Genomic DNA, 10,517 nt, shown 5'->3' with positions numbered 1-10,517 from the left:
AGAGACATGATGTTATGTCACAAACATATGCTATTCTCTTTTGTACAGTAAGGCTGTGGCTATTTGTACTTTCTTCCATCTGCCAAGTCGGTTTCCAGTCAAAACATTAGACATACTGCTTAGTCTACAGGAGGTGACTCATTCACACTCACACACACTCTCTCTGTGACACACACACACACACACACACACACACACACACACACACACACACACACACACACACACACACACACACACCGTAGGAGTATCTACATTGACCAACACTGCCCTCTAGGGACATAAATGTCTTATCACACTGAAATGAGCATTTTCATATTTCCTTGTCAAATGTACCACTTGGAGGCACTCAGCTGCTGTTCTCTCAGACAAACACACACACACACACACACACACACACATTTACTTGTGTGTGCATGAAGTTACATGCACACTAAGAGGGGACTGGGACAAATGTCAAAACAGATAGATTTTACCTAAACATGTCTTGAAATCATAGACAGAGAGACAGATTCCAACTAAGAAGGTAAAGGCAGAGCTGAAGAAAGACAGACAGGCAGAAAGTAAAATGTAAGGTATATGACTCATGGTAAATTAGTTTGACAGAAAGAAAGCAAAGAGCCATTTTCCTGGCAGTGTTGTCTGAAAAAAACAACAACCTGACTGGATAGATTTCACTATCAGTACTGATAGTCTCAGTACTGTTATTATCATACTGTATATACTGTATATATTGTCCCTACTGTACGGTATAATTAAAGTAGTTTCTATATGTGGCCATTTTCCCAAATTAATCACTTTTAATACCTGGAACAGCATTTAAGACTAATGGAGAAACTAAACCATACCTAAATAAGACTCAATTATAAAATATTATTATATATATTTAATTTCATCGTGGCAACTATTTTCCTTCACACTCTCTCTCAGAAACCAAAAAGGAACATAGTAACACAAGCAGTAACAGTTTTCATTGCTGTAAAAAAATACATGTATGAATATATATTGTATGTGTTATGTATTCAGAATTAATAAACTAGAATGTTGTGTGAAACCTGCAATAACTTTTTTCTTTGGCCACTGTCATTACTTTTTAAATTGATATAATGCACTTGTTAGCATAAAGTTGGTCCTTCACACACATCCAACAGTTACTTGGAATTATTATCATTCATTTGGAGTCGTTATTCTGGTCCACTAGAGTCATTTAGCTCTTGTAACATCCCGTCATGTGTGTTAATGTATTTATGTCTAGCAGGTTTATGTTATCTGTTTAATGTTTGGTTTATAGTCTATGTTTAGATTTATGTTTAGTCTCATTGTTCACTTTCATTGTTACAGTCACTAATGTCTAGTCTCGTCATGTCATTGCACTTCATGTTTTATTTTGTACTTACCTTTCCCTCTCGTTTTCAGAGCACTTCCTGTTTGAGTTTTCCCGCCTGTTTGATTGTTGCCACCTGTTTCCCATTATCTCGTGTGTATATAAGTCCTCGTCTCCCTTTGTCCTGTGCCAGTTCGTCTTGTGTTTTGCCACCAAGAGAGCCAGCGGTTTTTAATCAAGTAGCCATCGTAGAATTTTGCCTTTAGTCAAGTTTAGTTTAGTTCATGTTTTTTGTAATTCTTCTGTTCTACGTTTTTTCCTCATTTGAGTGTTTTTTTGTTGTACTTGCATGTTCTTGAGTAAAGACCTTTTAACTTTTGAAACCTTTTCTTGAGTTGTTGCTTTTGAGTTCAACCTTTTTGTGTCACGTTCATAACATGTAGGCCTAGTATAATAAAAAAAAAAAATGACTGCCTTTGGATATCAAGATAGTCGTCGTCGCACATTGCGTTTCCTATACTCAGCGTGCAATCAACCCCCCTTTGTCCTCGCCGCTGTTCGAGCCCGAGGCATTCTGAACACTCGGCACGCAATCCCCCTCTCTCATCGCAGATGTCGAGCCCGAGGCTCCCTGCATTCCGAACACTCGTCGTGTAACCACCCTCTGTCGTCGCCGCGTTCGAGCACGAGGCTCCCTGCGTTCCGAATACTCTGTGAGCAATCACACCGTGCGCGGTGTCGAACGCGCACGACATGGCCTCCGCCTTCCACATGTTTGTCACGCCGGCACTGGAGACAGTGATCCTGGACATAACAAACCTGACAGGGGTTTGGAAATACGGAGACGGCTGGAGACGGATGACCGTGACCGACCTGCACGCCTACATAGGGCTGTTGATCCTAGCGGGCGTCTACAGGTCCCGAGGCGAGGCCGCGGCTAGTCTATGGGACGCGGAGAGTGGAAGGGCGTTCTTCCGAGCCACGATGGCGCTCAAAGTCTTTCACACCTGCGCGAAACTGATACAGTTCGACGACCGTGAGACGTGCCACAGACAAACTGGCGGCCGTGAGAGAGATCTGGGACATGTGGGTAGACCGGCTGCCCGACCTCTACAACCCAGGGCCCGAGGTGACGGTGGACGAGCAGCTGGTTCCCTTCAGAGGAATTGAGTGAGTGAGTGTGCACACAATGTAATGTAAAGTAAAGTAAAAGTAAAAGGGAACAAATAGAGTTTGCACATGTTAACCCCCCTCCCCTCCCCTCCGTTCCCCTCCTCCGTCCCTTAGGCCTCTGTCCGTTCCAGCAGTACATGCCCAACAAGCCGGCAAAGTACGGGATCAAATCGTGGGTGGCCTGCCGACGCCAGGTCCAGCTACGTGTGGAGGATGCAAGTGTACACCGGGAAGCCGAGTGGCGGAGGCTCAGAGAAGAACCAGAGCATGCAGGTTGTGCTCGATGTGACGGAGGGACTGGGGGGTCACAACGTCACGTGTGACAATTTCTTCACCTCATACAAACTCGGACAGCAGCTCCTCAAGAGGAACATCACCATGGTGGGCACCGTGCGAAAGAACAAGCCTGAACTGCCCCCTGCGCTGCTCCCGACCAAGGACAGGGCTATCTTCTCCTCAAAGTTCGCCTTCACGTCCACCACCGCTCTGGTCTCCTACCTGCCCAAGAAGAATAGGAACCAGCAGCACAGGAAGTCAGCCATCATCCTAGACTACAACTGCAACAAAGGCGGCGTGGACAACCTGGACAAGGTGATCAGAACGTACAGCTGCAGACGGATGACCCCTGGTCATCTTCCCCAACATCAACGCCTTTGTGATATGGCGAGAGACGCACCCCTCCTGGATGCCCAGTAAGCGGAACAAGAGGAGGGTGTTCCTGGAGCAGCCGGGAAAGGCGCTTGTGACTCCCTTCATCGAACGGTGGGGGCATCGAACAGTGGGGGCATCTCCCCCCGCACAGAGGTGGTGAAAGCTGTTCGGATGGCTAGATCCGGATCACGTGATCAACCGCAGGATCAGGACCCCCGCGGCAACCCCCACCTCGGCCAGTAAGAGAAAGAGGTGTCAGGGTATGCCCGCCGAAAAAGGACAGTAAAACACACACCGTGTGCTGCCGGTGTAACAAATACGTGTGCAAAGGCAGCACGCTGGCATATTGCCCAACGTGTGCCAACGGGAGGGCTCAGTGAAGACGGGGGACAGTCTGACCCGGAGGACACGGGGTGTATACGGCGCGTGATGACAACTGCGAGGGTTAAGTGTACTTAATATCAGAATTGTATGTGTGTTTCTGTACTTCACGTAGATCTTTATTAATGTTTTTTTTTAAATGTAAATATATAAAACATACTAAATGTTGGCATTGATCTGTGGGACTAAGTCAAAATAAACTGCAGTGTGTGTGTTCATGGTAATGTACAACAGTGACGCTCACTGGTATGTTTTTACTAGTTTGTGGACGACAATGGAGCTCTGTGGCAAAATAACTTTGAGTACTTTAAGTACATGGGCAACCTTTGTTGACAATAAGAAAAAAATATTTAACTCTCCTTTTATCTCTAGTTTGGTCTCCACCACCTCCTGAGAAAAATATATTTCACTGCTAGACGTCCCACTTGGCAGGGAAGCTTATAGAATCTCACTCTTTAATTATAAAGATATTTAATGGAGCTGTTAAGCACCTCTTCTCAACTATCATTTGCGAACCGTATTATAACTTTTTTTCTTTTTCTCTTTCCCTTTTTTTCTTCTTCTCTCGTCCTAACCCCTCCAACCCACCTCCCCTACTATTGTAAAGCAGCTTTGAGGTCTTGAAAAGCACTATATAAATTACATTTTTTATTATTAATATCATACTAGCACTTATTTTGACTCTTGTTTTGAGATGCATCCATCTTGCCCTAAACCAGCCCCTGGTACATTTATGGACCGCTCAGCAGTATATCGCGGACGCAGCAGGCTTTTGTTGAGATTTAATCTGTGACCTTTCGCTGACAAGAAGCTCTGACTGCTAATCCATCCTTCTATCTGCAGCTGAGAGCTGCTGTGGTTCCCCAGGTAAAGAATCTCTCTGGTGACCCTGACCCAAACCACTGAGGATACTGATAATACCAATAATGCACCTTCATTGGAAGTGAAACTGGCAATGTTCTGCACATTTCATATCTATCAAATAAAGAGATTTTAACTCTTAAAAGACATGAGTATCTGTGGGAAAATAAACATACATTTATTAAATCATTAACAGGTATTGACAGACATGAACGATTTGTAAAAATCCACAAATACAATAATTTACATGGCGTGTCAGGTTTCTTAATTACAGGCTGCATCAAAGACAATAATTCAGAATCGACTACATGTTTATAGTTCTTCTCATTTGTGTCACATGTTTTTATTATGATGAAAAATTTGACTATACATTACTATGAACATACAATTAAATGACCAAAAAAACTAAACTATTTACAGCAGGACATACAGTACAGAATAGTTTCTGCTGATGCATAGAGAAGCTTTTTTAATCACATGCTCGCAAAACAGCTGCTGCAAACTAGTGTCATCTACAACACGTGGAATATAATGTTTGCTCTTTGTATGGCCATCAGAGGTTGAAAGGAGTTACACCGGCATCGTGTGTCATGATTTACAACATTTAAAAGAGCATAGATACACATCTGAGTATTTCTCTCTGACAGAATGGCAGAAGCTTAACAATAGTATTCACACATTTTAAATATCATTTATTTGTAATTTAAAGAAAAATGATGGTAAAATTAATGTTAAAATAAAGCGTTTACACGGCTAGCAGGTAAGAAAGATTCAGTGTGTTTGTTACAGCTGATTACCTTCATCTTTAGATACTGTAGAGGGCAGCAACACTGAGAAATGTGAATTATCTGATTACATATTACTAGTAGATAAACGCTAAACCTTTCATGAGTCAATTTTATCAAGACATTCTTTGTGTGCAACATTCAAGCACCTGGAGCAAGCGCCAAACTCTTAAATCATTATTTAATTAAACATTGAATACATGCACTTACATTTCTTGCAATAGCAATTATCTTGCAAGCTAACAAATGTAGCTATATATCTATATATATATATATATTATTTAAAATCTTACAGAAGACCCACATGTATCTTTTTATTAATAAACATAGTGATGCCTCAAATAAGCCAAATCAGTTTTTTTTTTCCCCTCTCGTCATATTTTCAATGTCTTTATGACTTTAACTGTGCAACATAAACGTGATGGAGATAGATAAAGCTATGTGAAACTGTAACTCCCCTCAGTAGTATCACACTCTGGAAATGGCCCTGGCTGAATTTTTCATGTAACACAGCCCTGTCGACAACAGGGGGCGACAAAAGCTCACAAAAAGAAATGAAGATGTGATGAGAAACAGAGAGACTACATTTTACATAGCCCTCCTGTCCCGTGCCTGTCTAATATCAGGCCTACAGTACTGTTGTCAGGGTTGGAAATGCTCCTTTTTTTTATTTCTTAAGTGGTTCATAATATACATTCTTATATATTCTCATATTTTGCAAATGGTTCTGACCTCACCAAGAAAGAACTTCTTAAACCCTTAAGTAATCCACACAATGTGTAAAGATTACACACAGCATCATTTAAAGGCAGATTAAGTGTTTGCATACATGATCACGCAACCGTTCTCAACTAGTTTTGATTTTATAAAACCTTTTGTTCCCTTCAGGTTTTGGTAATGGATAATAACTTCCGTGACATGCATCCTGATACCCTCCAACCCTGACTTTTTTCCTCAAGACATTGATTTGATTGATAGCATGCAAATCACTGACACTGTGTTGAATTTTATTTCCTCCACAGAGCAGATGTTCCACCCCTCAGAGGCGCTTCTCAGTCAGTGAGGTTAGAGTTTAGTGACGGTCACGACTGCAGTGACCCGTCTCTGCTCGCTGCCTCATAATTACTTTTGTTTTCTACCCTCATGGTCTTAAACTGGAAAACTATCAGCATTCAGACAATGATGATGGACACGTATGCTCATGGTTACAATTTAACAAGCAAGTTGTTTTTTAATGCCGTTTTGTCCTGGAGTTTAACCATTCCCTATTGCAAGCAATATTGCCAATTTCTCTCTTACACTGTGCTCAGAGCCATACAAGGCTGCACTTGGCAAATTCTGTAAAAAAGAGAAATATATAGATAAAAGAAAACCCATCGTGTCTCTCATCAGAGGCTTCAGATTGCCTCCGCCCACATGAAGCGATGAATTTAAAGTGACACCCACACATCACTCCGTCTAGACGAAGCTGGACTCGCAAATCTTGCGAGGTTTTCCCCTCGTCTCACTTAGTTTGCCGCGGCATAAAGCATTTATAGATGGGCAGTGTCATGTTAAGAACGTAGTGGGCCATTTACAGGCATAGTTGTACTGTGTTTTCTATATATCAAAAATAAATGATAAGATATACATGAGAAATTGCTTTGCTATCATGTGCAAACAATGTGCAAAGTTGCCTAATGCAGCTTTACCAAACCATCAAATCTGCATCACCTACAATGAGAATTCAGATTTGAACCTAAATCTTTGCCATCCTAGTTTTCCACCACAGTCAGTCCTCACTCAGTGCGTCTCTGTAGACCTCTGCGGCAGGTTTCACGTGTCTTCCTATCGTACATTCAGGCTGGTCTACATTCCAACATTTTCTTGAAGGCTTTCCGGAAGCTGTCGTCGAGGAAGGCGTAGAGGAAAGGGTTGAGGCAGGAGTTGGCGTAGCTCAGGCTGGCTATGAAGTAGGAGATCCCGATCAGGAGCGGCGTGTTCCTCAGGTCTGTCGTCAGAGCCACGATGGTGCTGAGGTGGAACGGCGTCCAGCAGAACAAGCACACTGCCAAGACGATGAACACCATGATGGTGACTTTCTTCTTGGCCTTGTCCAGTGCTTTGGCGTTGCTGTTGAGCCGCATGTTCCTCAGCTTGTACAGCATCATGGTGTATAAGATACAGATGGTCGAGACCGGAATGGCGAAGCCCAGGATGAGCGTGTAGATCCGGCTTGCTTTGAACCACAAACTCTCAGGGCTGGGGAAGCTGAGCACGCAGCTCTTCCTCCCACCATTTGGGTTTATGTAGACGCCGGCGAAAACAGTGAAAGGCATCACGATGAGGATAACGAGGATCCACACACATAATGAGATGATTTTGGCTGCTCTGTAGGTGCGGTAAGGCATGCGCTTGGACCTCACCGTGGCCAAAACAACCAGGTAGCGATCAATGCTCATAACTGTCAGGAAAAAGATACTGGAGAAGATGTTGTAGTGGTCTATGCTAAGGATGACCTTGCACAAAACCTCACCAAAAGGCCAGTATTGCAGCAAGTGTTCGGCTATGTTGATCGGCAACACCAAAGTGAACAAATCGTCGGCGATAGCCAAGTTCAGGATGAACATATTGGTTACTGTTTTCATTTTGGGGGCTTTGAGGATCACGTAGATGACAGCCGTGTTGCCTGTCAGTCCCACTGCGCAAATGACAGAGTAGATGACTGGCAAAATTACGTAAAGGTCAGCGTAGGAGTAAAACTCTGAGGGAGGAGTACAGTTCAGGTCAGTGCGGTTCCCTGACGTGAGGGAGTAGAAGTCCACAGAGTCGTTGCATACTGGCGGTGCACCGCCGGGGATGGACACGTTCTCCATGTTTGAAGAGGTACTAAGAGTCTCTGAGCATTGTGAGACCAATATTCACTGATTCTAAATCTATTATAAATTGTTGTTTTTTAAAGAAACATTAGTGTATTTGTCTTCCCTTTTGGACAAGATAGAAAAAGTTAGTTGCACAGTTCAGCAGACCAAAAGGTTAAGTTAAAGTCCATTACATCACTGGAGAGGAGCTCAGCCTCTGACCACTTACAGACAACAGAGAAGAGTCTGGAGAGCAACAGTTCCCAAACGGTCACTGAGAAGTAGCAGGTCCACTAGGTTTAGGATCGGAAGTTTTACTGTTGTTTCAGTTTCTGGGATGTCACAAAAAAAAAGAGAACATGTAAGAATTATGTCAACTGTTCCCATGCACTCTAACTCACTGTACAGACAGTTACAGTGGGACGTAAGGAAACCATAAACTTGAATAATAATCCTGTCGGATTGATTTTCTCCGCAGAAAATCCCACCCTCCGTGCTGTTTGGTGTCCTTGATCTCTTAATGAGCGGTTTTTGTGTCCTGGTTAATTTTCCATTTCCAGTTCTTTAAAAACATTTGACACTTTGTTTATCTCCACTCGCGTTCGTTCCTGTTCTTTTCCTTTCTGAAGTCGGCGTGAAAATCACATTCAGTCTGCCCTTGTTGCTTTACACGCAATATATCCTTCTCCTCTGATTCTCTCCTTCTCCGGCGCCGGAGATTCAAAATGAGTATTTAAAGGTTGAACGTGTCCACGATAAGGTTAACGATGGTTATTTATGGTTTCAGGTGGTGGCGTTTTCATCCGGAGAAGGTGCCAGAGTTTTACGCACGAGTGGCGCATCCCGAAATCTGAACGACAGAGAGATGAGGATCAATTAGTTGCCTTGCACACATTTTAAACATCACTGGATATAGAATCAACGCACGTCAATAGAAAACAGGTGCAGCTTTTACTACCAACAGCCGATTAAAAAACACAAAGTCCAGGTTTCAGGGCTTCATCAGACGTTGAAGGATTTTTTTCTAAATGATATATATTTTGAATATACACTACAAACAAAACGTGTATCCAATTAAAGGAGATTTTAAAGATGTAGCCACGCATCATAATATCCTGCTGTCAAAGTAAATGATCTCGCAGTTATTTCCATAGGCAAGTATAATAACGTTTTAAAGTTACTAAGCATGTATAAAGTGCATTCGTATGACAAAAAAAATATTATTCTCTTACCTTTTTCATATATGATCTATCAAATATAAACTAAAGGGGCAAAATGTATTTCAACAAAGTATTTCACAGATATTAAAGTGCATACATTGAATTAAGGCAGGTTTACCTCTCTCTGTGTCCCTGGTAAAGTCTTTCTCCTCCTGTCTCACCTCTGTGGGAAACGCTATCCAGCCACTGCTCCGCTCTTTCTCTCTCTCTGTCTCCTTCTATCTCTCTCTCTCTCTTCCCTCTCTCCCTTCTCTCCCCCCCACGCCCCTGAAGGCAGCGCCACCGACCGACGTCACTCCAAGATCCCCGTGTCAATCATGTGAGGCATGTGGTTCCCATTTCAACCGATCTTGCATGAAAGTCATGTAAAAAAAAATGTTTTCCCTCCTACTGTAAGGAAGAGACATTTGGACATGTATGTTGTCCATCTAATGATACTGTCTGATGTATCTGTCCTCTTATTTTCTATATCAGTGACATGTACAGTAGTTTGTTTGCAGATGGAGCTGCTGGTTCCCTTATGAAGTAATGTGTCGATTCAAATGACTAGCTTTGTTCAATATAGCCTACTGTTTATTTAATTAGTACATCTTACATTTTGTCCTTCCCAAAAACATATTGTTTGTACTTTTACACTTACATTACTGTTACTGTGTCACTACGGTCCACAGCTTTATTCCCATGAGACTTGTTTTTAATGGCAGCAGGCAAAAGCTCTGATAGACCCACTTAACTCCACCAGCACAGCACCAAACAGCAGGCAGTCAAAGTAAATGACTGTGTGTTGAACATAGTGGAGGATTTAACTGTTAAAGAGACAGAATATTCCCCGCAGCAGTTGGAGGAGAGCAACTCTGTCTGCTGTTTGTGTAAATAAGAGGCTGTTCGATAACACGTTCCAGGGTTTCCTTCAGTGTTTTGGAAACCAAAACATGAAGGACTTTTAGTATGTTTAAGATGTTTCTTTTTAAACAAAAGTTTCTTGTACAATTAGCATACTCCTTCACAGTTTTTCAGGCCAAGGACCCCCAAACTGATGGAGACATGGGGGTAAAATTGTGTTAAACTGGGCCTAGTGCCATGTATAGACATGGCTACCCTGTTATTGTGCATTCGATACTAAGCTATTCAATTAATACACAGGTTCATATATTCATGTTTTTATTTTAAACATGTGTAAGGTACAGGGTGGCCGTGCCACTACAATTTATAAACATACATCTTGCATACAACACTGAGCTTTTAAAAATAATTCACAGATTTATGTTTTTATTTTAAAAAT

General features: G+C 42.3%; 1 protein-coding gene and 1 pseudogene across 1 annotated transcript; one reads left to right on the top strand and one right to left on the bottom strand.

The window, feature by feature from the left end:
• Window positions 1-1,536: 1,536 nt before the first annotated feature.
• Window positions 1,537-3,804, top strand: LOC115004528 (piggyBac transposable element-derived protein 4-like; annotated as a pseudogene).
• A 741-nt stretch (window positions 3,805-4,545) lies between these two features.
• Window positions 4,546-9,450, bottom strand: npbwr2b (neuropeptides B/W receptor 2b). Its single transcript, XM_029426184.1, has 2 exons — window positions 9,354-9,450; window positions 4,546-8,865 (listed from the first exon to the last, which is right to left on the bottom strand). Exon 2 carries the CDS (start codon window positions 8,028-8,030, stop codon window positions 7,014-7,016), a length of 1,017 nt encoding a protein of 338 aa, XP_029282044.1. The 5' UTR covers window positions 8,031-8,865; window positions 9,354-9,450; the 3' UTR covers window positions 4,546-7,013.
• Window positions 9,451-10,517: the final 1,067 nt, after the last annotated feature.

Source organism: Cottoperca gobio, unplaced genomic scaffold (assembly GCF_900634415.1).
Source record: "Cottoperca gobio unplaced genomic scaffold, fCotGob3.1 fCotGob3_124arrow_ctg1, whole genome shotgun sequence".
NCBI classification, from domain to species: Eukaryota; Metazoa; Chordata; class Actinopteri; order Perciformes; family Bovichtidae; genus Cottoperca; species Cottoperca gobio.
This window is presented reverse-complemented; position numbering and strand designations above follow the sequence as displayed.

Excerpts from the sequence above, each read along its gene's own strand:
- npbwr2b (XM_029426184.1), bottom strand. The coding sequence starts at position 8,030 with ATGGAGAACGTGTCCATCCCCGGCGGTGCACCGCCAGTATGCAACGAC.